We start from the raw sequence: 26,269 nt of genomic DNA, 5'->3' as shown, positions 1-26,269 counted from the left end.
TTTCTGTCTTGTCGTTTCAAAGCAGTCACTGTAATGAGATTCATTTTATGTCTTCACAGAAAGCTGCTGAGAGGAAGAGAGAGGGGAAAAGAGAGAGCTTTATTCCTTAAGATTCTGCTCCAGGGTTGAGACGGTATTTAACTAACCATGCCCTGTTTCAGTTTGCTATTGATCAGTTAATGAGCAGACGCAGGAGTTAAAGGTGTTCTGCAGAAGGGATTTTGTCAAAAGGAACCTTTGATTTTTAAAAACATGCAGTTAACAGGTTCAAAAGCTCTTTTCTACTCTCATTCACAAAACTGATGTTTTACTTTTTGAATTGAATCGTGAAGGGTCATATCTTGGTAGCAGAGCACATGCTCTAGTTTCAGTCCCTCTCATCTCCAGCTGAAAGGATCGTGCAGCAGGTAATAAGAAAAACCCATATCTCCATGAGACCTTACAGAGACACTAGCCACATCCACACCATACATATGATATAACTATGATATAACTAAAGTTATAACAGTTATGGCTTCCCCTAAAGAATCCTGAAAGCCGCAGTTTGTTAAGGGTGCTGAGGATGAGTATTCCCCTCACAGAGTTTAACAATCCTTCTTCCTAGGGAACTCTGGGAATTGTAGCTTTTTGAAGGGAATAGGAGTCTCCTAACAACTCTCTGCACCCTTAACAAACTACAGGTCCCAGGATTCTTTGGAGGAAGTCATGACTATGCAAGTGGTATGATAGTGTTTTAAATTTATAGTGTGGATGGGGCCACTGTCAGTCAGAGTAAACAACAGATTAGGTGAGCTACAAAGTTCACCAGGCAGTCTGGGGAAAATCATGGTCTCTCGGTTAAACCTACCTCACAAGGTTGTTAAGAGGACAAAATGTGATACCACAAGTACATTATCCCAAAATCCTTGTGGGAAGAGTGGCAAACAAAGGGTGCTTTTTGAAATGCAAATCACCACATACTACTATAGTCTAAGGATCCATATTATCAAAGTTTATCAGCTTCTGTTCCCCAGCTGTAAAACCGGGAAAAAATCATATAAGGTTGTTGTGGGGTGAATAAAAAGAAGACACTGTACTTTACAAATCTAAAATAAGCCTAAATGAGGGAGAGGAAACCTGTGGCCCTGCAGATGTTGTTGGACTATAATTCTCATCAACACCGGTCAGAGTGGCCAATTATTAGGGATGATAGGGGTTCTAGTCCAGCAACATTTGGAGGGCCACTGGTTCCCCACTCTTGACCTAAATTATACACAGTAGTAGTATTGCAAGAATTGTTCCCTAGAAACATCAGTTCTCCCCTTTTCTTTCCTTTCTGACTACTGTCTGTTGGATTTGCTGGATTTCCCCCCCAAAATGTTATAAGGCACATTTCATTCCCAACTGTACCCTCCATTTGTGCTCCCCCATCAACTGGTATTATTTCAGAGGCATGTTACCTCCAGTATTAAAAGCCATCACAACTAGTAGCGATTGATAGCCATCAATTTGTCTAATCCTCTTTTAAACCATCCAAGTTGCTTGCCATTACTACATCTTGTGGTAACACATCTCATAGTGTGAAGAACTAGTTCCTTGTGTCTGTTTGCCCAGGACAGATGTTAAGCTAACCAGCCTGCTATTTCCCAGATCTCCCCTGCTTTATCCCTTTTTGAAATTTGATGTTGCATTGGCCACTCCCTAGTCCGCCTCAGGTAGGAAAGCTGATCTTGGGGACAACATACAGTACATAGTTTTGTTAGAAGATCAGGAATTTCACATTTGTAAGAACTCTCAGGTAGATGCCGCCTGGACCCACTAATTTGTCCATTTTTAATTTGTCAATAAGGTCTAGATTGAACGTTGCCTCAGTTTCTCAGCCTCCCTTCATGAAAATATTAGGTCAGGCACCAGGATATGCCCTATATCTCCCTCAGTGAAGAGGGATGCAAAAAAAAAATCATTCAGCTTCTCCACAATCTCTTTTAGCATTTCTTGGCACCACTGTTGTCCAAAGGTTCACCTGCCTCCGTAGCCAGTTTCCTTCGTCTAATGTATTTAAAGAATATTTGATTCTTAGTCTATATTTTTAGCAATGTGCTCCTTGATTATCATTATTATTTTTTGCATCCCTTATCTCCTTACTTGCGTGTGTGTGTGTGTGTGTGTGTGTGAACTTTGTGTTCCTTTTTCCTCTTCTCATTTCTGCAAGACTTCCATTTTCTAAAGGAATCCTCAAGTCTTAACAGCTTCCTTAACTCTTCTCATTACCAATGCTGGCTTCCTCTTCACCTTAGTGGTACCTTCCTAATTTGTGGCATAAATTCAAGCTGAGCTTCTATTATTGTGGTTTTGAATAACCTCCAAGCATTCTGGAGAGATTTGAGCTTCCTGACTTACCCTTCCAGCTTTTTAAAAAAAAAAAAAAACAATCCCTTCATTTTTTAGAAGTTTCCTCTTTTGAAGTAAAATATGACTGTCGGACTTTCTTAGCAATTGTCCATGCTTATGTATATATTCAGTTTGATAGCACTGTGGTCCTGTTCCCCATCTCCTTGTTAACACATCTTTTCAACAATACTTACATTATGAAGTCTTTATTCAGTTTCACAGTTTCATCCTTCAGGTGAAATATATGGAGTTAGTCCAAAAGTAACACTAGGGTCATACCTTTATTAGGAACAACTACAAGTGGTTAGTGCATTGGACTATGACCTGGGAGACCAGGGTTCGAATCCTCAACCAGCCATGAAGCTCACTGGGTGACCTTGGGCCAGTCACTGCCTCTCAGCCTCAGAGGCAGGCAATGGTAAACCCCCTCTGAATACCGCTTACCATGAAAACCCTATTCACAGGGTCACCATAAGTCAGGATCGACTTGAAGGCAGTCCATTTTTCACAACATTAAAAAGTATTGAGCAAGCTTTTTAGGGGAAGAGCCTCAGCTCAGTGGTAGAGCACCTACCTACCTTGCATGCAAGAAGCCCCAAGTTCAATCCCCAGCATCTCCAGACAGGGCTGGGAGAGACCCATGTCTGAAACCTTGGAGAGTTGCTGTAAGTCAGTGTAGACAATACTAAACTAGATGGACCAGTGGTCTGACTCAGTATATGGCAGATTCCTATGTTCCTAAGTTCTGCATAGGCTCTTTTCAGACTGGATGATAAGCAACAGAGAAAAAGTGGGAGGGTTAGACAGAAAATGATGCAAGAAATCTATCCTTTGTAAGATGGAATCAGGAGCTATTGGGAAGACTTAGGCTAATATCCCCAACTTAATTACAAGGGAGTAATCTCCACAGGACACAATGGGACTTCTCAGTAAACACACATAGGATTGTGCTGTTAACTGGATTAGGTCATGCTATGTGCAAAAGGGATCTGAGGTTGCTCCAAAGACTATTGGGACCAAACTGACAAAGCTGCTCTCCTTTTGAAAATATAAAAATAATGAACAGCTAGCAGTTATTCAGATCTATCTAAATGTAGAACTAAAACTCAGGCCTGAGGAAAGATGCTCGAGAGATGGGGGCTCTGCCCTCCAAACCCCGTACTCCCAATGTAGTTTCCTTCTTCTAAACTGCCAGGAGGAGCTAGGCCCAGAAGAAGGGGTTGCTTAGCAACCATCCTACTCTCCACCATGGGGGGAAATGGGTGCACTAGGCCAACATGTGTTAACAAGGAGAAGCTATAGCCCCTAAAATGCCATCTCCAGAAGCAAACAGACTGCTTGCCCTCTGGGCAAAACCATGCCCATCGCTATTCATCTTGAACAGCAAATTCTCTCAAACAAATGCTTAAGCGAGGAAGCACCATGTATTTAGCAAGCTGGGCATATTCTTTTTTCCCATGGACTGCAGCGCTGTATGCTCAGGGCTGGCAGTAAGAAGCTTTATCACACCAGGATAAGCTCTGTTAAAATGACAGGGTCTCCCCCCCCCCCGTTTTCATCCTCCTTCCCTGCTGCTGCTGCCACACCATGCCCAACAATTCCCCTGCACTTTGCATTCTGCTTTCAGTATCAAAATGCCTAACAGGGAGTTAAAGCAGATTTTTAAATTAGTTCCTGACAGTGCAAACAGATTGCTATTGATTGAAATGAGCCTTATTTTAGTTCTTTAGATGAGCGGCCCTAATGACTAAATACGGTATTGCCCATTTCAACACTTTGTGCTGGGACTCCCCAGTGGTTTCTTAGGCAGCTGCGAATTCTCAGTGCTTGCAGATTACTAGGAGAGAACAGGAGAGAGCCATCTGTGACTACAGAGCATGTGGCACAAGCTTTCAGGCTGAGCTAAGAGCTAACAATGGAGAACACCACCTTCCCCAACCTCACTCTGAAATGGGCACGTTGCTGGGTGTCGTTTTAAAAGCTTACTCCAACCAAAAGGGGCCATACTTGTGGCACCTTAAAGACCAGCAAATTTATCAAGTTGCAAGCTGTTGTTGACTACACGGCCCAATTCATTAGATGCAATTTGTTAAGTCTTTAAGGTGGGGGTTGCCAACACCACCATGTGCATCCATGGGTTCAATTCCCTTGAGGAATCTTCCCCTGGACCCCACAAAAGCCTCTGTGTGCACCCCCAAATCATGAGGTGGTGAGGGTGGCTATGCTTTTCTCCTTTGAGAAGTACATAGAGAGATGGAGGAGGAAATTATGAGGATGACAGTCTTTCCCACTTCATCTTTCAACTCTATGGGTTGTACCCAAGTAAGTTTTACTCAGAGTGGATCTAATGAAATTATACAGCCAAAAGAGTGGCTGTATACTATAGTCAGCGAGGATTTTTCACATTCCGCAATGTTACATTGAAAATACCCCTCATGCCATTCTGATGCTTCCCATAAGCTCATTTCAAAACAACACCTTACAAAACGTATAGCCCTGAACTCAGAAATGCTTGCTTAGCCACGCTCTAAGTTTTTATGGTGATACACAAAACAGTCAAAGAGAATCGAGAGTTCAAAGTGTAAAAAGAGAGGGGAAAAACAGACCTCTTTTGGACTTTTTTCTGTCAGAGTTCTCATAATTTGTTGAAGTTAATTAAAAAACAGCCATGTTCACTGAGTACCTGTATTCCTGTTACTGACCTTGCCCCATACTTTGACCTTCATTTTTTGCAGTTTAAAAGTTAAAAAAAAAAAGCCTGGCTGATTTTTAATTAATTTAAGAAATTTTTCATTGAACTCAATGATAATGTCGGGCACGCTCAGAAAGAACCAGCTGTCAGTGTTCTAAAAGCCAAACTAACAGCTGCTGGGTTTGGCTAATCAGGGGGCCACACCCACACCAGACCTTTATTTCGGTTCAAAGCTTCCCCCAAAGAATCCTGGGAAGTGTAGTTTGTAAACGGTGCTGAGAAGGAGACTCGTATTCTCCTGGCAGAGCTCCAGTGGCCAGAGTGGTTTAACAGTCAGCCGCTCTGATTGAAGCTCTATAAGGGGAACAGGGCATCTCCTAGCAACTCTCAGCACCCTTCACTAACTACACTTCCCAGAATTCTTTGGGAGAAGCCATGACTGTCTAAAGTGAAATTAAGGTCTGGTGTGGATGTGGCCAGCGACAGCTTTCGTTTAAATTTAGGTGGGAGGCTACATGTGCCTGCTGTAGAATAAAAAGGTGGGGGAAACTCTGAAAAGCAATGATACTGTTCACAATGTTTTCTTTTTGGAAAGGAAAGGGGCTTCCCTTCTGCCCAGTGCCCACCCATCCAATCTCCTCCCCCCCTCGTCTCTGCCCCACATCAGTTCCACCTATCCTAAACATGATTACACAGAAATAAATCCCATTGAACTCAAAGTATGCAAATGATCAAACCCACTGTTTCTTCTCCTCTCTCCTATCCCCTCCTCTCTTGCCCCTTCCCTCCCTCTTCCTTTGCCCCTCTCTCCCCATCCCCATCCCCTTCCAATCCCCTCCCCCTCCCCCCTTCCAATACCTTACTTCCCCCTCCCCCTCCTCATGGTCAGTTTCACCTATTGTAATCATGACTGCAGGGGAGTAAATCCTATTGAACTCAATAAGCATGAAAATGATCAAACCTCCTCCCCCTCCCCCTCCTTCTGCTCCTCTCTCACCTCCCTTTCTCTTTCCCTCTCCTCTCCCCTCCCCCTCCCCCTCAATTGGTCTACTCTGAATCGGATTAACAGTGGAGTCCTTTTCAATACTCAGTTTAATTCTACTGGATCTGACTTTTATCTTGGAAAAACAAAGTGTGTGCATGTGTGTTTTCACCAAACTTTATATTCATTTATTTTATTTAAAAAATATGGTAAACCACTTCAGCAAAAAGCTTTCCACATGGTTTACATAACCTTTGAATTTCCTTCCAGCTCTAGAATTCTATGATCCCGTGGCCGCATGCCTTGTGACATTAATAACTCAGTGGTTTGCATGTAAGAAGGTCTCAGGTTCATTCCCTGGCATCTCCAAGTTAAAAAAAACCAGGTAGCAAGGGATGGGGAAGATAATGGCTGCCTGAGAACATAGAGAGAGCTGCTTCCTCTCGGAACAGGTAATATTGACAAACAACAGCTTCCTATGTTCCTTGCGTCCTCTTTCCTCCATTCTGATAGTTCTGCTTACCTTTACATTTTAAGCTAAACTGCACTAGGCTTCGCCAGGCCTTTCTTTCCTGCTTAGCTGCGTTTGCAGTTCTGTATAGGATGCGTAGCTATAGGAAGAGCAGTCAAGGAGAAATGGAAAGGGCAGAGAGGGGGCCAGCAGGAGCTGCTTGTTTTTCAAAATAGTGGAGAGTCTGAACTGGGAGGGAGAAAACCAGGTTTTGTTTTGTTTTTTTAAGTGGGGTTCTGGCATCCAGGAAAGGTTTGCTTATCTGATTATGAAAACCAGCCAGGTGGAAACCTAGGCAAGTTTCTGACAGTTTTACAAAACACAACACACACACACCCCAACACAACACACACACACACACACACACACAGTAGGACCTGTAACAAAATGTTGCAGTGTGGAGTAATTCTGTTCAGACAAAAGAGGGTTTTCCTGAATCTCCAACCCTTTTTGTGTGTGGTGGCTGCCACCACTCCCTCCCCAACACAGTGCCCCAGAATGATGCTCAGTTTCCATTGTGACTAGTAGAGCAGAAGGGAAGGAGACTAAAAGAAGGCAGAGCCAACTGGTTCTAGTTGGGTCCCCATCCTCCTCCTTGCTGAGTTCTACAAGGGCAACATGGAGACTAAAGAGGAGGAGGAAGCTGGCAGGCAGAGCAACCCTCTGGACTAGGCATAAGTGAGAAGGCAGGCAGGTGGGGGCTGGCTGAGGGTGGTGAGACAATGCCCTCTTTGCCCTAATGGACCAGCCACCACTGGCTAGCTTTGAAGCATTGTGGAGTCTACAAAATGGAGGCCAGGCTGCCAACATGTCGCTGCTTAAAAAGGAAGAGAAAGATTACTAGCCACTGCTAATAATGAACCATGGCCCACAGAAAGCGTTGGAAAATACTTTATCACCCTCAACAACAGCCACAGTTGGCAGTGTGGCATGGATTAGGCTAATTTATCCCATATGATGCAGCTGTTTCCATAGTGGCTTTTCTGGTCTGAGATCATTTGTGTGAATTAACTTAGTATTGGAGATTTTAAGGTTTCCTGACACTGATGTACTTCTGAACTACAAGCCGGAGCTGTGGGAGCTATCAGGTGGACAGTGCAAATGGGTCCTGCAAACCCTTATGACAGGGGCAGCCAAAGTGGTGCCCTCCAGATGTTGTTGGATTATAACTTTCACCATCCCAAACTACTGGCCATGCTGGCCAGGGCTGATGGGAGTTGGGAGTCCAACAACTTCTGGAGGGTACATTTGCTACCCTTGCCTGACAATACTGAAAAAAGCCTTATTCTCCAGCACTGTAGCTGACTCTGCAGCCTACTGGAGGCAACAACTCTGACATTTGGTATCTAGATATTTGGTTGGCATACACCAGGGATGGGGAACCTCTGGCCAGGGGACAAAATGCAGCCCTCCAGGCTTCTCTTTTTCTCCCTTGAGACCCTCCCCAAGCTTTACACCCTCCACAGTCACCCTTTTACCAGAGCTGCTTAAACCCTAACAAGTGGTTTTGCTTGGCTGAAATGCGTCCTTGAACGCTGACCATGCCTCTTGCTTGCCTGGATGGAGGACAGAGGGGCACGTGAGTGTGTAGAAACAAGCCTACTTGTTGCTCTGCCTGCTTTTGCTTCTGACCCTGCCCACCACCAGCATGTTGCCCCCAGAAGGTTGCCCAGAAGGGAATGCAGCTGAAGAGAGTTCCCCATCCCTGGCATACACTGAGCTCTATGCTTCAGCTGGCTTTCCCTTTGGGGCCTTGGGCCAACAACACGACCTTCAGCCTTTGTAAAAATATTGCTGTGAGACAACAGGCATTTGTAGTCACGTATCCAGATTTTCTTCCTCCGCCTCTTCCTGTCATAGGTGATCATGATGATGATAATAATAATAGATAAATAAAAGTTCCCCCTCCCCAATTTCACTGCCCGTGAATAGGGTGGAGAATTTCAGAAGGCAATCTTAGCTCAGCTTTTTTTGTTATCCTGAACAGTCAGCGAGGAACCTTTGCTGTTAGCAATACAAATGCTGCTATAGCAGCATAACTATCAAGCTGGTGATAGAGCACCAAGTTCCCCCTGCAAACATCCCAGATGAGCAGCTGTAAGTGATAAATGGCCTGCCACCCCCCTGGTGCCTTTCTCTCTTCACCTCCTTAGCTTTGAACAAACATGTTAGTTCAAGCAAAGGCTGTTGGGGCAGCCCCCATTGTGTTTGACTGGCAGGCTAGACTACTGCCATAACAGGAGTTTGTTAAATGCATTGTCAAATTTTGAATGCATGGGGGAAACGGCTGGAGGCCGTGAGCAGACAGATGGGGAGGGGGAGAAGAGAAGAGAGGAACAGCCCAAATCGTTATGCTTCTCACATTCTCCAACATTCCTTGCGTCTCTCCCTTTGTAGCTCTAAATTCACCGCCAGGCTTCACACAGAAGAAAACTGAATCACAGAAAGCATATGAAAACTGTGTTTGTTAACCCCACCACACACACACACACACATGTGTGCATGCACAAGGCACATTCACAGCCCTATCCTTCTCTGTCATAGTCAGCAGCAGCATCAACAGGCAACTGAGTAAGATCACAGTCTACAGAGCTCCAGAACATTTACTGCATACAGAGCAAGGAACAAACAAAAAAGGACTAATTTTATATATTAATATTTATAAAATATTTTAGAAGCTGCCTTTTGGGGGTACAGCCTACTCAAGGTGGCTTATAATATCATTAGAAAAACAAACATAGAACTGCCGAGCACCTTTGCTGTGCCCCTAACTTTTAAATGCAGCCAGTTGGAACCTGGGAAGCCTGTCAATTCTCTCTGGGCCCCTTGCAAAGCTTGATAGCTGATATGCATCCAATATCATGGCTCTCTCCAGCTGCACACATTGTGTTATGGCTCGCAAGGATGCCAGGTTCAACCCACACCATCCAGATCATCCCAGGATGCTTGCTGAGTGGTGTGTGCGCGTGCGTGCATGTTAAACTTCAGAAGTATTGGCAGATGTAACCATAAGCATTTTAGGTATCTGAGCATCTTGAGAGCAATTTGAGGTTGTACATTTAAAGGGCTATAATGCACAAGTTAGAGCAGACTTGGTTTTTGTTGCGGCACGAGGCAGGACTAATACCAATGGGAGGAAATAGCAAGAAAGCAAATTTCAGCTAAACTTTAGGATAAACTTCTGAACGATAAGAGCTGTTTGACAGTGGAACAGCCTGTTGCGGAAGGTGCTGTTTCTTCTACACTATATGTCAGGTGTGTAGAACCTTTGGCTCTTCAGATTTTGCTGAATTATAACTTCCATCATCCCTAGCCATTGGCCATGCTTGCTGGGACTCATGGGAGTCGTAGTTCTGCAACATCTGGAGGACCAAAGGTTCTCCAGACCTGCTCTAAATATTTAAGCAGAGGCTTAGATGGCCATCAGTCAGGGATGCTGAAGTTGCATCCTGCATTGCAGATCTTGCATTGAGCAGGGAGATGGAGTAGATGTCCTCCAAATAACCTGTTAACTTTGGTTTCTCCATTTCTTATTTACCACTCTTTCAAGGGAGAGCTATGCTTTGGTTTGCATATTGCTTCAGAAAATGAAAATTAGTTAGGTTCACTTTTAAATGCCAAGTGAATTTAATTTCTTCTTCATCCCTACCTGCAAGTTCCAACTCTAAAATCCTATATTACTGTAAAATATTTATATTCTGTCTTTCCTTCCTTCCTTCCTTCTCCCATAACAACAACTATGAAACTTTCTCAAGGTGGCTTACAATAAAAATGTAAATTTCCAGAAGCGTAAAAATACAACAATACAAAGCAATCATAATCAAAGCATAGGAAAAACAGTAAAGCCAGCAGGTGTGTGGACAACTTGAAACCAGGACTCTTTACACAGGAGATAAAACAGTCAATGCCTGGGGAAATGACACTCGAGAAGGCACAAGGCAAGCCTCTTGGGTATCACAACTGAGAAGGCCCTTTTCCAAGTAGCCGCCTACTAAACCTCAGAAGGAGGGCCTTTGACAATGACTTCAATTCAGAGGCAGGCTAAAGTACCAGATATCTTTGAAGCTCTTTGCAGTTTGGGACTAGGTAAGTGCCAGCTGCCTGAACTGGTCCCAAAATGAACCAGAAGACAGGTACGGTGTTTTAATTTCCCTCTTACAATTTGACTCCACTTTATTCATTGTCAACTACTTACAGTTTGGTCTTCTGCACACAGTACTTGGGTATTTGGGGAATTTCAAGTTTGGGATTTTGCAAGACCACAAGCATGTCCAATTTAAAATGGTCAACTGCCAACAATAACTGAAATAAGTCAAATATATTCAGAAACACCTGTGAAATTAAACCAGCAGGAAAACAAAATTGTAACTGCCAAAACTGTCTCTCACATACACCCCTTAATACTAAAATTAAACATTTATCTGCAGCAGATCTGGAGAAACTTCACCACTTCAGATGCTGGTGTATTCCCATCAACCCAAGCCAGCATGGCTCATAGTCAGGGATGATGGGTATTGTAGTCCAGCAATATTGGGGGACCCAAACTTGGGGAAGGCTGCTCTAAGGAGTGTTCTTCTAGAAACAAGCATGGACTCAACAGTTTCTCTGACCATGATGTGCCTACAAACATCTGGATTAATCTGAAGTCCAAAGCAAATAACATCAAGTTCTAATAATAATAATAATAATAGTTCAAACTAATAAAGATAATAATTTCCTCCCTTCAAGTAACCATCACATCAGGTCCTACCTGCTTGTGGATTTTCAAGGGGATTTTCTTCTTCACCCGCTCCTTGCCTCGATCCGTCTCTCTCCCTGAACTCCCAGCATCGTTATTATGGCCGTTTTCGCTGGGCTCAGCTGACACACAGTGTTGTTCGGATTCTCTGGGTTTCTTTCCTGGTTGTCTCTCCCATTTTTCCTTTCTCTCCTGAGGCTTCAATGACATGTCCTTCTGTAAGGCAGGAAGAGGGGATCAGAAAGAGAAAGTGAAACAAAGGCCTTCCATAAAATACAAGTTGCTACTTAGTTTTCACACTGTTTTTAATTCACTGACCTTCCCACCCATAACTGTGTCACCTTGATAGAATTTATATTCTGAAAGGCAGGCTATAAATAATTATGGTGGTTGGGGCTGATGGAAGTGGAAGTCCAACAATATCTGGAGGGCCACAGGTTCCCCATCTCCAGTTTAAAACATTGTTCAGCCCAGCATAAAAATAGCAACAAGATCCAACAATTAACTGTCTAAACCCAATACACTAAACTCAGCAGCAACCTTAATAGAATTATCTAATTAAAAGCCATTCAGAAAAGATGGGTCTTTAAAGAGTTCTTGAAAGGCCAGCACTAATGGGGCCAGTCAACATTCCTTGGCTGGGAATTCTATAGGTCAGGGGACACCACTTAGAAGGCACTGCCTCTAGTGCTCACCAATCGAAAGGATCCTAATGAAGAGATAATGAGCAGAGCAGTAAAGCCAATCTTAAGCATGGGCAGGCTCATACAGGTGAAGGCCTCAAACTATTTAAGGCAGGGGTGTGAAACATGTGGCCCTCCAAATGTTGATTGACTCCCAGCTCGCATCAGCCTCAGCCAGCATGGCCAAGGATAATGGGATCTGTCATCCAATAACATCTGTAAGGCCACAAGTTCCCCATCCCTGATTTAGGGCTTTGAAGTCAAAATCAGCACTTTGTATTGGGTCCAGAAATGCACTAGTAACTAATGCAACTGGGATAGGATCAGCATATGATGCGACAACTGTCTAACCAAAACAAGCACATGGGCAGCCTCATTCTGTACCAGTTGAAGTTTGTGCATTCTACAGAAGGCAGCTACACACAGAGCGCATTATACTCAGGTTAAACTAAGTTAAAACAGGGGTGGGAAATCTGCAGTCCTCCAGATGGTGCTGGGATTGTTGGGCTCCACATTTGAAAGGAACATAGGAATCAGGCTAGCTAGTTCAATATGGTCAACACCAGCCTTTCACAACCCAGTGCCATCCAGATGTTGTTGGGCTGTAATTCCCATCATCCCTGGTGAATGGCTATGTTGGCTGTGGCTGAAAGGAGTTGTAGTTCATCTGGAGGGTCATAGGCAGTGGAGACAGGTGGCTCTGATGTCAGTGAGGCAGTGAATCCACTCTAGGTTTTAGTCCAAACTTCCAAGGAGCTGTCCAAGGTGTTGAGCCTATTTTGGAAATAGGTTTAAGCACAATGGACAGCTGCTTGAAAATTCCAACTAAACCCCAAAGCAGATTCATTACCCTACTGACATCAGAGCCACCAGCCTCCACTGGCCACAGGGTCCCCCTCCAGGATGAGAAGGAACATAGTAAGCTGCCTTATACAGTGGTGGCTGGTGTCCACTCAGACTGCTAGGGCATAATGAAAGGAGCCCAAATAGTAGGTGGAGCCAGAGCCAAAGACAGGCAAAGTCAACTCATTCTAGTTCTACCCCTGTTCTCCTTCCTGCTGAGTTCTACAAAGGTAGCACTAAGGAGGAAGAAGCTGGCAGGCAATGTGCCACCCCCCGGTCTGGTTGAAAGAAAAAAGGGAGACAAGTGGAGGCTGGCTAAGGGGAGGGCAATGGCCCATTCACTCTAGTGGACCAGCCTCCACTGGCCTTATAGCACAAGAGACTATTTGTTCATCTAGTCAAGCATTGTCTATGCTGGCTGGCAGTGTCTCTCCAGGGTCTCAGGGAGAGGTCCTTCCCATCACTTGCCAACTGAGTCTTCTGACTCCAAATGACAGGGACTCAGGCTGGGACCTTCTGCATGAAAAGCAGGTGCTCTACAACTGAGCTATGGACCCTCACTAATTTGCACAAAGCCATGCAGTAGGAGTCACAGCTAAGTGAGGATTTGAACACAAGTCCTCCTAGACCAAACTGAACACTCTACCCACCACATAAGCTCTCTTCAAATATAAAAAAGCATCAGAAATGTAAGAAGCTGTGTGTAGATATAATACCAGTTTCTCATCTACAAGATGGGAGTAATGCTATTATCCACAACCTTCTCCAGGGATACAGACAGAATAGCGCAAAAGTGAACTGTAACATGTTGCAGACTTTTTTTTTTTTAAGAGTGCATTAAATGTTCACCAATTGCCTTTTTGTCTCAGACACAACAGCGACATCTCTATTCAGTCTCTGCACGATCTGGAGGTTGCAACAGAAACCCATTTGTCCATTTCGTGCTCTCTTTTACACTCTCTAAGTCCAAGGAAACCTAAAAGCAAAAAACTGGGAACCAAGATGAAACACTCTGCTCTGGCGGTGCTATGCTATTCTCCCCCCCCCCAAGCTTTAATTAACAGATTACTGCACACATGAGGCCACAAAGATTCAGTACCAAAAACCCTGTTTATTTATTTAGGCAGGGACAGCAAAGCTATATACACTGACATTTTAGAGAGGCCCATTATCACCTACAACAGCATCTTATTTTGTCACAAGCAGCTAATTCAGTTGTGCAGCATCTACTCACATAGCAAGGTGAGCTTTTTGGGGGGACCTCATTCCTCTGCAAGTAAAGTACAGAACTCAGGGGCATGGCAAGATGGGCTGCGCCACATGAACAGATGCTACAGATAGGAAATTGCCACATGTATGAGTGTACACAGCATGACAACTTTGCAGGCAGAACCACATGACAACTGGTCAGCTGTATTTACTCCTTATTGGATCTGATGGTGGGGAACCCTGACAGAAAGCGTTGGTGAGCCACAAAGCTCCTTTGATGGCTCTGGGTGAAAAATTCACTCTTATTTTGAGCTGACATGGTCCTACCAGCCAGTGCGGTACGGTAGTTAAAGCAGGGGTGGCAAAATTACAGCCTGCACCTAGCTTGCCATGCTGCAGGCAATGGCCTGCCAGCTCCCACAGCTCTGGGGTGCGGGAAAATGCTGTCTTTTACTCTTAAAGAGCAGGCAGAGGCTTATCTCCACTCTTAGTGCTATGCACCACAGCGCCAAGATGGAGATAAAGTTCCTGCCTGTTCTTTAATAGTAAAAGCAGCATTTCCCCCCACTCCAGTGTTGGGGTTGGGGGGGCAGAAATGCTACCTATTAGTTTTAAAGAGCAGGCAGGGAACTTGTAGTCTTAAAGAACAAGCAAGGAACTTTATCTGTGTCTCAGCACTGTGGTGCTTAGTGCCAAGATCAGACGTAAAAGATCCCTCTACTGTTCTAACAGTAGAGTATCAGACAAGGACCAGGGAGGCTCAGGATCACTCTGAGCTCCTTGGAAAGAGGAGAGGTAAAGCTAACGCAACAACAACAATGCTACCTCCTGTTGGCAGATTTAAATCACTCTGAGGTTTTAAGCAATAATTTATGTTTTGAATGAATGAATGAATGAATGAATGAATGAATGAATGAAGGTAGAGAAAGGTAAATCTGGCCCATGGAACCACACACTCTTAGTCAGTTTTCCTGTATAAATATCTATTTACTCATTTGCTCGATTGGTAACTTGGTTTTTTTAACCTGCCTCTCAGTTTAAGCCTCTTGCATCAGCTAACAGCATTTTTACAACAACAGTTTATTAGTCACAGCAACTGGAACACAGTAAAATGTTAAAACATGAACATACTCAACCAGCAGCTGGCAATAAAGCACCAATAAAATAAAATAAAAAGTGGGACCGGCATACCATGAAAGGGGCAGCTGGTATATGATGACAAAGAGCGGCTTGTCTGATGCTACTCTAGGCTTTTGGGGAGTAGATCTAAATAAGACAGTTATACACGGACCTTAACTGTGGCTCCATGAGATATAAAGGAAAGCCAGACCTTATTGAAATCTATCAATAAGATATCTTTTTAATTGGAGGCCTTGGTTCTTTCTCCTCACCACCACCAATAGCTTCTCCCAGGTCAGAAATCTCACTGTTTGCTCAGCCCAGGTTTAAACCCTGCCCTGATGTTCTCTGTTTACACAACTTATTGAGATTCCAGAGCATGAAGGAGGAGTAATATCTTTGCAGCTTTGCAGAAGCGTGCACCATGACTATATCCACTTTAGCAGTATCCCAATGTACAGTTCATGGCTGGGAGAGTGATGACTGCATTGCCTGATCACAGTGGGAACAGCATCCCTTTCCACTTCTTCCAAAAAAACAATTCTTCACATGAAGAAACATATAGGGTTAAGGTCTTATGTATCTGACCAAATGCTACCAGTGGGAAAAAAGTTATACATTCTTTTCCAGGCCAGTTAATCAGGAAAATGGAACTCCAAACATACAATGACAGCTTTACCACTAGCTAACAGTTGTGGCTTAATGATCAATCACTCTTCCCAGAAAATTCTGGGAATTGTAGCTCTCTGAGAGGAACAGGGGTCTCCTAACAACTGTAAGCACCCTTCACAAACTACAGTTCCCAGGATTCTTTGAGGGAAATCATGGCTGTTTAAAGTGGTATGACAATACTTTAAATGAATATTGTACATGGGGCCTCAGTTTCACGTGCCATAGTAACCTTTAACATTTTAATAACTACTGACAGGCTAAACCACTCCCAATAGCAGCTAATGTGTTCCCCCCCAGTCTTTTGATGGATTAAGATGATGATGTTTTTGTTGTTATTGTGTTGCCAAAGCTTCTTGTGCCTTTTTTGGGGTTTTTTTTAGTATTTTTGTATGAATTGCATGTGTTTTCATATAAATGTGTCAGTATCACAATAAACATAAATACATTGTAAAACATGTTAAAATACTTTGTTTTTTAAAAGATGTATTTTAAATTGTATTTGTTTTTAGTTACTGTAAACGGCCCAGAGAGCTTCGGCTATGGGGTGGTATACAAGTAAAATAAATAAATAAATAAACAAGTGCTCAGAGAGCTTTCTGTAACAAGGATGATTAGGGGATTGGAAACAAAGCACTATTAGGAGAGACTGAAAGAACTGGTCATGTTTAGCCTTGAGAAGGTAAGAAGGTAGATATGATATAACTCTTCAAGTACTTGAAAGGTTGTCACACAGAGGAGGGCCAGGATCTCATCTTGATCATCTCAGAGTGCAGGACACGGAATAATGAGCTCAACTGACAGGAAGCCAGATTTCAATTAGCCATTTAAACAAACATCTTAAATTGAGATGGCCCTAGATGACAATTTTAAGTGAGCAAACTCAGTTGTTTTTTAAAAAAGTTTATTCAAATGTGATTATATTGGAAAGAGAGAGATGTATGTAAAGATTGGGATAAAAATAACAGATAAATAAGAGGGGATATAAAACCTTTAGTTTTCTAAAAAAATCTTAGCCTTACCATTCCACTGGAGTAGACCATGTTCCCCCCTCCACACTTTTTTAATCTTAGCCATAACATTTCCACAACAATAGCTGACATATTCCAGATCAGCCTACGTCTTGCTTTTAAAAACAGTGTGCCTTTTGCTCCCTGACCCTGTCAAAATCAAGATGCCCTGCCTGATAAACTGACAGCTTTGGGGAGGTTAAGACTTTTGAAGCTGCAAGCAGCTTGCAGGTGTGGGATAAAAATATATATAAAAAGAAATCCAAATGAAACTCTTCTACACAAAGTTTTTCCTGATACAGCCTTGGCCCCAAGGTTTCAGTTCCCCAGGGGTGAGCTGAATCTCAACCTGCTATGTTTGTGCTGTTTGGTGGGGGGGGGAGATGTCTCTCTCCCACCCACACCATCCACTTAAAGCAGTATTATACCACTTTTAATAGTCATGTCTTCCCTGCAAGAATCATGGGAACTGTAGTTTGTTATGGATGTGGAGAGCTGAGACCCCTGTCGCCTTCACAGACCTACAATCCCCAGAGTTCCTTCGAAAGAGGGATTGATTGTTCAGAAAAGACTCTGGGAATTGTAGCTCTGGGAGGGGAATGGGGTCTCCTAACAACTGTCACTACTAATCAAGAAACTACAGTTTCCAGGATTCTTTGGTGGAACCATGACTGTTTAAAATGGTATGACACTGCTTTCAATGTATAGCACAGATTTGTGTTTGTGATTGTGTTTGTGTGTCTCTGTATAGTGTGCATCTCTGTGTTTGTATATATGTTCAGATGTGCGTGTATATGTGTCTTTGCCTTTGGAAGTACCACAGAAAAGAGAATGCCACCAATTCTAGCTTGTCCCCACAAAAATGCAACACTAAATGGAGAAGCTGCACCTGACAGTATTCTCTCTTTTATGTGACTCCCTTTCAGGGTCTGAAGCAGCAAGCCTACATCTCATGATCAGGAACAGGTAGCGAGCCATCACCTCCACTTCTCCTCCGCTCATGAAGGACAAAAAAAAGAAAAAAAGGGAAGTCAAAGTAAGTTCAGAGGTTGTAAAACTGATAATAAGAGTCATCTCCCTGAGCAGGAAGCAGATTCTCTCGATCACACGTATCCTGGAGTTGCAAGTGGCATGGGATTTTCTGCCACATGCCTGTTCCCAGGTATTATCTGCCCCACTCTGCCTACCCTAACTTGCAGGATTGTTGTGAGGAGAAAATGTGTGTGTGTGAGGGGGAAATCATATATGGCACCTTGACCTCTTTGGAGAAAAGCAAGCCACAAAAGAAGCCTCGAAAGAGAAGCAGCATGTCAAAACTGATCTCATTCACACAGAAAGAAAGGAGGGTCGCAGCTCAAGCTGATATGCAAGAACTATTGATTTATTGTTCAGTATAAAGTAGGGACGTGCTCAAATTTCACAAAATTCAAATTTGACACCAGTTTTCCTATTTATTCGCCATTTTTGTCCTTGTACACTGGTCTCATTCCTAGGGGTTTTCCACAGTTGAAGCAGACATTTTTTTTTTAAAAAAAATTGCCTCAAAAATATCGATATTAAAATTGACATTACCCTCAAAATATTAATATTATATTTCCCTCAAAATATTAATATTAACATTTCATTTAAAATATTAATATTTTAATCTATGAAAGAATCAATATTTTTAAAAATATCAATATTTTTGTGGAAAAAACCTGAATCGGTATTTACAGCAAAGAGCAAACACTGAACCCTGACGAAGCAGTACCGCAAGGAAGTTCAATCCCATACTGTTTGAGTTTTACTGCAGCCATAAGAAAAATACCTTAAACGAACGTTTTTTTTTTAAATCTACCCACAAAGCAATAGTTAAGCAGCACGCAGATTCACTAACAGAAGCATAAGCTATGTAAGTGAAAACTACTCTCTTAACATAATCTCATTATACTGATACACAGCAGAAATACTAGTTAAAAATCCCACTAAACAAAAAGGGGAAGGATTATCCCCCTCCCCAACCGCAAGTTATCTGGAGCTAACTATATTAAATAGCCTGGCCTGGCCTGTGCTCTCTCGCCACCTAAGCTTGACTACTGTAACATGCTGTATGTGGGGCTGCCCTCAAAGACAGTTTGGCATTTCAGCTGGTTCAGAACATGGCTGCAAGATTAACATGACGTTTCAGTTAGAACATAAATCACCATTATTTTTAAAAAAAGGTACACTAGTTACACCACACAAAATGTTTATTGATCCAGCAACGTTGACAAACAGTCAACCAAATATTACAAAACTGATTACTTCATGATCTATCGGTCACTGAATATTTTGGCCATAGTATCAATAACATTTTTTTTTAATTGGCAACATTTATAGTAACAAAAGGACAATTACCATTTAAACATTCTTTCAAAAGAACTGCATCAGATCTGCCCGGAAACAGTTCAAAAAACAGGGTGCAGTAATCTGCCTGTCACACCCTTATAAAAGTTACAGTACAAAAGCATGCTTTAGACTCAACAGCACCTCAGTTGCATGGATAGAATCTCTGGTCACAGGGTATAACTTGAAAGTGTCCTTCCATTGCCATAGAGGGCATGGCATTATCCCTTGCCAAGAAATATGTTCTCTTATACTTTGGCACAGATAATTTACTTAAATAAAAGGTGTATTCATTACGGAGAGGGGGGTATTTAATCCTAAAACTTCAGGGGAGCAAGAATGATTTGACAAAGCTAACAAACTCTGTTCATCAACATCCAAAATCCTCTGCTTGATCAGAAATTTAGCATGCCAGCTGTTATGCCTGTACAGCTCTGCAGTAAAAGGCTAGTTGGTTTCTAGGCTCAGTTCATAAAAGGCTGGTTTTAACCTTTAAAGCCCAGAAATGTTACTACTCCGCCAAAGTTTTTAGTAGCCTGCTGGGGGTCGGCAGGGAAGGGACTGGGAGCTCTGTCTCTCCTCCAGTAGCAGAAGCGGCATTTCCACGCTGGCCATGGAAGAAGGAGATTCGCTCCTCTGACACACCACTTGTTTTCTACCCTGGGCACAGAAGGAAGAGTGCTCCACTCCTGCTCCACCAGCCCATTAAACGTGCCTGCATGGAATGTATGTACACTCACCTGCACGGAATTCCTTGTCGTCTATGGCTATTAGGCGAGTGCTTAAAATATAAAGCTGCTTGAAAGCCCTAAGCAAGCTTAGGACTGCACACGTAAAGGACAGCCTCCTCCCATACAAGCTTGCCTGACCTTTATAGTAATCTTCTGAAGCTCTTAGAGAGCCAGTGTGGTGTAGTGGTTGTTGGACTATGACCTGGGAGACCAGGGTTCGAATCCCCACACAGCCATGAAGCTCACTGGGTGACCTTGGGCCAGTCACTGCCTCTCAGCCTCAGAGGAAGGCAATGGTAAACCACCTCTGAATACAGCTTACCATGAGAGCCCTATTCATAGGGTTGCCCATAAGTCAGAATCGACTTGTAGTCCATCTGAGGCTCTTCCTCCCCAGGCTTGTGAGACAAGGCGGGTAACTCAGAACGAAGGAGGCCTTCTCGCTGGAGACAAGCCATCTTTGCAATGACCTCCCCAAACAGATGTTATCCACGTGCTTGAGAAAAACCTTGAGGTCCGAAGAAATACAAAAACCCACCTTTAAAAAAAATTAAAGGGGCAACCCTTCCCCCAAAAACCCTCATCCTAAAGAGGAATGAGCATGCTTAGCAGTCATGGGATGCTGTCTGTTGGGGGGAAAATGGAAAATGGGGTTGGGATGGGAAGTGGAAGGAAATGAAATACAGTATCCTGAAGGGAAGGCATAGGTGGCTGGCTGGGACCCTGAACAGAATCACTCATATTAGGACGTGAGACTACATTGCAACATTTTGTTGCAGATCCCACCGTTATGAGAATATTTAAGAACAAACGTGAAAGAAAAAGAAGTTTGCTCAACAATACATCTCAAGATCTAGGAAACCTGCTGAATACAACCCTTGTACAGTTCAACAAAATCATTGTGCAGTATTGAGAACAATGAGGGTGACACACAGTACCTCCCCCCAACATTTACAACGCCACCAAAGCGGTTGCTGAGATGGAGATGCCAATAGCAACCCAATGCTGCAATTAGAACCACTAAATCATGCCACTCAAAGAAAGATGACTTACTTCCAGGCACGTGAGAGGGGCTAAAGAAAGACTCTGAACATGTGTGTGCGTGTGCGTGTGTGTGTGTGTGCGTGTGTGTGTGTGTGTGTGTGTGTGTGTGAGAGAGAGAGAGAGAGAGAGAGAGAATACACACACACACACACTCACACACACACCCCTTCTAGAGAAGCCTAAAAAAGGTGCTGTATTTTCCCATCTACATTCCCAAGATTTCTCCAGGGAGAGATTTCTTGTAACTCCATTGCCGCTGCATATATCCCCCTTCTTTTCTTTGCTCCTGCTCATTTTCCATTCCCAGGTCTCCCAGTAGGCTCTCACAGCTTGCAAGCACCTCACTGTAAGGTGATTGCTCATGTCTCCTGCATTGCCTCCCTGACAGGTGCTCCACATGGCTATTAAAACTCCCACAGGTGCCGGCTGTCCATCAGAAAGGAAATGATCCCACTTTAAGCCATCAGTATTTCCTCTGGTGATGGCAGTAAAAGCCCAGCGAGCGCTTGCAGAATTACTGACAGCAGAAAAGCGTGTCAGGGAGCAGGGGAGCTTAAATGATTGAAGGCAAGCCGGGGCTCTTTTTTGCAGGTAGATGAAATGAAGCATATTGCGAGACCCAACCTGCCCGGCTTTTGCAGTCTGCAAGGATGCTGAGAGACAGAGAGATCTTCATTCATCTAGACACTAGAAGGCCAAGCATGCCTATCTTTTGACAGTGTGTTCATAAAAAAAGGATGTTTTGGGGATGGAGTACTTTTTAAGCAGGGGCTCAGAGGTCAGCTAGACCCGTACTGGAGTGTGCATAAAGACAGAAAGGGAAGCCACAGCAGTCATTATGGCAGTGTTGCTTGGTTCTGAGTCTGTCCTGCCCTTGGGCCAGGCAGTCCATAGAATCATAGAATAGTAGAGTTGGAAGGGCCCCATAAGGCCATTGGGTCCAACTCCCTGCTCAAGGCAGGAAGCCAAGTTAAAGCACACCAACAGGTGGCTATCCAGCTGCTTCTTAAATGCCTCCAGTATCGGAGAGGCCACCATCTCTCTAGGCAATTGGTTCCATTGTCGTACTGCCCTGACAGTTAGGAAGTTTTGTCTGGAAGGAAACCAGTCAAAATCTGGTTTCCTGTAAGTTGAGCCCATTATTCTGTGTCCTACACTCTGGGATGATTGAGAAGAGATCTGGCCCTCCTCTGTGTGACAACCTTTCAAGGACTTGAAGACTGCTACCATATCTCCCCTCAGCCTTCTCTTCCAAAGGCTAAACATGCCCAGTTCTTTCAGTCTCTCCTCAGAGGGCTTTGCTGCCAGTCCCCTGATCATCCTTGCTGCCTTCCTCTGAACCTGCTCCAGTTTGTTTGCATCCTTTTTAAAGTGCTGTGTCCAGATCTGCTAGGAAGGGCCGTAGTCGAGTGGTAGAGCATTTGCTTTGCATGCAGAAGGTCCCAGGTTGTCCCATTCAGAGCGGGATCCACTAGGCTGAGACACAGGTGCAATTAACTCTTGTTTTATTAAAGTAATGGATACATCAAAAGTAGTGCGCTTCATAAGAATCTCTACGCTAGCTTGCTAGAATTCCCTAACTACACTCTAGACATGCTCTGCAATGTGTGAAGGAAGTTGACTCAGCAGCTTAAACCGGAAAGCTGCAGTCTTAAGTAGGGAAAGTCTTTGATCGTAATCTCTGACTCCTGTGCAAGTCTGACCTCTGTCCTGTCCGTTTCTCATGGCATCGCAAGAGGGTTAAGGGGGGCATGCCTCCAGCGGCTCATCTGAAAGAACTGGCTCCTTAGCAACAGGCTCTAGGTCAGGGGGGGCGGAGACACACTTGGAGGCTCCCTTGAGCCACTCGGTGAAGAGGGAGTTAACGCACGCTCAGAGGCAACCTTCAACGGCTCCTCTGATCTGTCTGGGGGTGGCACGCTCTCTTCTTCGGATATCGCGCCATCCGTGGGAATTGACCCAAACTCAGCCTCACCCTCCCTCCCAAGGTCTTGTTGAGACTCCACCACTCCTGCGTCTTCCACGCCTCCTGGCAGCTGGGGAGTCTGAAGCTCATGTCTTCCCTCTCCCAAGCCCTAGTGGGTGAGCAGAGGCTCAACACTGGTTCAATCAACAAGTAGAGTTGGGAAAGTTTGCTGCCTGAAACACTGGAGAGCTCCTGCCAGTCAGTATAGACAATATTGAGCTAGATAGTGGACCAATGGTCTGACTCAGTATGAGGGCAGCTTCCTTCCTATGCTCCTATATCGGGTTTTAACTTGGACATTTGTTTGGGGAAGGGCCGTAGCTCAATGGTAAAGCGTCTCCTCTGCATACAGGCAGTTACAGGTTCAATCCCTTGCACCTCCAAGTAGGGCTGGAAATCCCCCCAGTCTGAAACTCTGGAGACCCATCATTAGTCAGTGTAGACAACAGTGAACTGAATGGACCTGTCTGACTCAGTATGTTCCCATGGTACAGTTAAGAGAGTCTACCTCTTTATAGCTTGAGGCAAGAGGGAAAAAGAAATGGACACCTAACAGGTCTTATCTTAGCCAGCCGCAGCCTCCAGGCCCAGAGTCAACACAAAGTATCCTTGGGCAGCTGCCTTGGGGCTCCCTTTACCTTATTTTCCTACCTTTCCACTGCTTCTCATAGCACTCCTATTGTGGCCTGGGGGATGGGTAGAGACAGACTGACAGACAGTAACAGTGAGGTGACATTTGAAGTGGGATTCCCCAGTGTGCGGATCACAGGGTTCTTTTAGAGCAGGGATGGAGATATTGTTGGACTCCAACACCCAGGAGCCCCAGCCAACATGGCCAATGACCAGGGACGATGGGAATTATGGACCTCCTGACATTGTTGGACTACAGCAGACATGAAAAACCTTGGTCCTGCTGGCTGGGGTTGACAGGAGAAGTAGTTCAGCAACATCTGGAGGGCCATAGGTTCCCCATAACTGGACTAAAGTTCCACTCTCTCTGCTCTACAGAATTCCTTATAGATGCCATAGCTCTATGCTTCCAGATAAAAGGATCCCTGGCACCAACACAAACAAGTTCCATAGTCTGCTGCCTCTCCAATTATGCTAATGTCATGCAATTTCAAGGGTGCTACAAAGGGCTCTCAGTCACTTTTTGACCTCTCTTCTGAGACAGTCAACAATGTTGCTAAATAGCATCAGCCCCAATTCTGGAGTCCATCCACGGTAAATAGTGGCCAATAGCCAGCATCAGCTTGTTGGTAATGAATATGAGCCTTTAATGAAACATGACTTTAAAAAATAAAAATAAAAAGGAGGTGAGGACCATCACTTACGCAGGCACCATTCAGGAGCAGTAGGTGCCTTGCTTCTGATCTGTAATACCATCCACTTACATATAGCCCAATGGTACAGCCAGTGGTGGCTGGTGCCCATCGGAACTGGTTGGGTGAAAGGCAGGGAGCCCAACCGCAGATGAAGCCAGAGCCAACTAATTCTAATTTTGTTCCCATCCAATTCCATGCTTAGTTTTACAAGGGCAAGACTGAGACTAAGGAGGAGGACACTGATACCCAATGCCACCAACTAGACTGGTTGTAAGCAGACAAATGGGGGCTAAGTGGGGCCAGACTGAGGTTGGTGGGGCACTCACTCTAATGGACCACCCTCCACTTGGGTACAGCCCAGGCTTCATTTCTTGCTTTTCCTTCAATGGGCTCAAGGAAACATACATAGTTCTCCCTTATCCTATTTTATCCTCATGATATCCCTGTGAGGTAGGTTAGGCTGAGAGAGAATGACTTCCCCAAGATCACCCAGTAAGGCTTATGACTGAATGGGGATTTGAACCCAAGGGGGATATCCCCAAGTGGGTTGGACTTGATGGCCTTTTAGACCCCTTCCAACTTTACGATTCCATGATTCTAAGACAAGTCCAACACACTAACCAATACACTATACTGTCTTTGCATGTAAGAAGGTCTTAGGACCAAACCTTAGCATCTCCAGTTAAAAAGGATCTCACATAGCAGTGATATGAATCCTGGTCTCCCAGGTCCTAGTCCAACACTCTGACCCACACCCACACCCACACACACACCCATGCGCCAATACTGGGTCAGAGAGGTCTCTAACATTATAAAGGTGGCTTCATTTGTTCAATTTTTATTTATTTATTTGTAGTTGCTTTTTTAGCTTGCTTTTTTCCAATCAGAGACCTTCCAACACAACTAAGATACATAAGGAAATCCAAAAACTGAATACAACACAAAGTCACTTCCAAAAATACAGCAGTAAAACCAGGCCAGCAATAAAAATTCAAGACCAAAAGGTTCAAATGAAAAGACCAACAACAACAACAAAACCTTTACAGAGTGCCACAAGGCCTGTAGCATGTGGGCTTTATAGATCTCCACAACCGAAGTGCCCCTTCCAAAAAAGACCTGCCCGGTATGACCACCAAATGCAAAAGCAAAGGTCTTTGCAGAAAATCTCAACAAGTGGACAGGTTTGTATGACAGAAGGTGGTCTGGTCCTTGAGATACAATGGATCCAAACTCTACAGGCCCCACAAGGGAGGTGCTGACTTCAGCACATACCAGCATCCTCTTTTCTGATTCCTAGGGCAGGGATGGGAAACCTGTGCCATTCCAGATGTTATTGGACTCCAACCCCCATCAGTCTCAGCCAGCATAGCCAGTGGCCAGGGATAATGGGAGTTGTAGCCAATATCTGGAGGGCCACAAATTTCCCACTTCTGTTCTGGAGAGCCTTTCCGTCTATGACAAATTGAAGAACCTGCAGAGGGATATTGAGTGAGTCCTGCCTCAGCAACACTTTCAGGCACACCTCTCCTGAAGCACACGCAAGGTTCTGAATTCATACTGAGTAAGTAACTTTACATAATGTGTTTAGCACGAATATTACATCAAGTTACTTACTCAGTATAAATCCAGAACCTTATGATTATATCCCTCTGTGTGCTTCTTTAAACAACTCCATGCCATTCAACTAAAAGGTACAAAATGGCGCAACAATTTATTATCCCACTACATTAAGTAGTCAGGAGGGCTGCTGCCTTCCATTTATTGTTACAGTTTTCCTTTTTAAAATGCAGCCATGAAATACAATAATTCCCCGAAGAATGCATCACATATGGACAGAAAGTCAAACAGCTCACAATGAAGGCTGTTTTATTGCTCCAACAGTTCCCTGGACTGTAACAAGAGACCATAAGCCTTGATGTAAGGGGCCACAAATTTTATTATATAAAACACATACACACACTCATGTAAAGCTGCAGCTTATTTATCTACATGGAATTATGCAGGGAGGCAGAA

At 44.0% G+C, this 26,269-nt stretch overlaps 1 protein-coding gene across 25 annotated transcripts in view; it reads right to left on the bottom strand.

Annotated features, from left to right (window-relative positions):
• The window catches only part of FBRSL1 (fibrosin like 1), a 999,197-nt gene that overhangs the window by 671,526 nt on the left and 301,402 nt on the right, over positions 1–26,269 (bottom strand). For all 25 annotated transcript variants that reach the window (XM_061603171.1, XM_061603169.1, XM_061603170.1 and 22 more), the window contains one exon: positions 11,306–11,509. In XM_061603171.1, the coding sequence (XP_061459155.1) occupies positions 11,306–11,503 (198 nt within the window). In that variant the 5' untranslated portion in view covers positions 11,504–11,509. The remainder of the gene's footprint in view (positions 1–11,305; positions 11,510–26,269) is intronic.

The sequence above is a fragment of the Rhineura floridana genome, chromosome 19, assembly GCF_030035675.1.
Source record: "Rhineura floridana isolate rRhiFlo1 chromosome 19, rRhiFlo1.hap2, whole genome shotgun sequence".
Lineage (NCBI taxonomy): Eukaryota > Metazoa > Chordata > Lepidosauria > Squamata > Rhineuridae > Rhineura > Rhineura floridana.
Note: the sequence above shows the minus strand (reverse complement) of the source record. Positions and strands in the feature narration are given on the sequence as shown.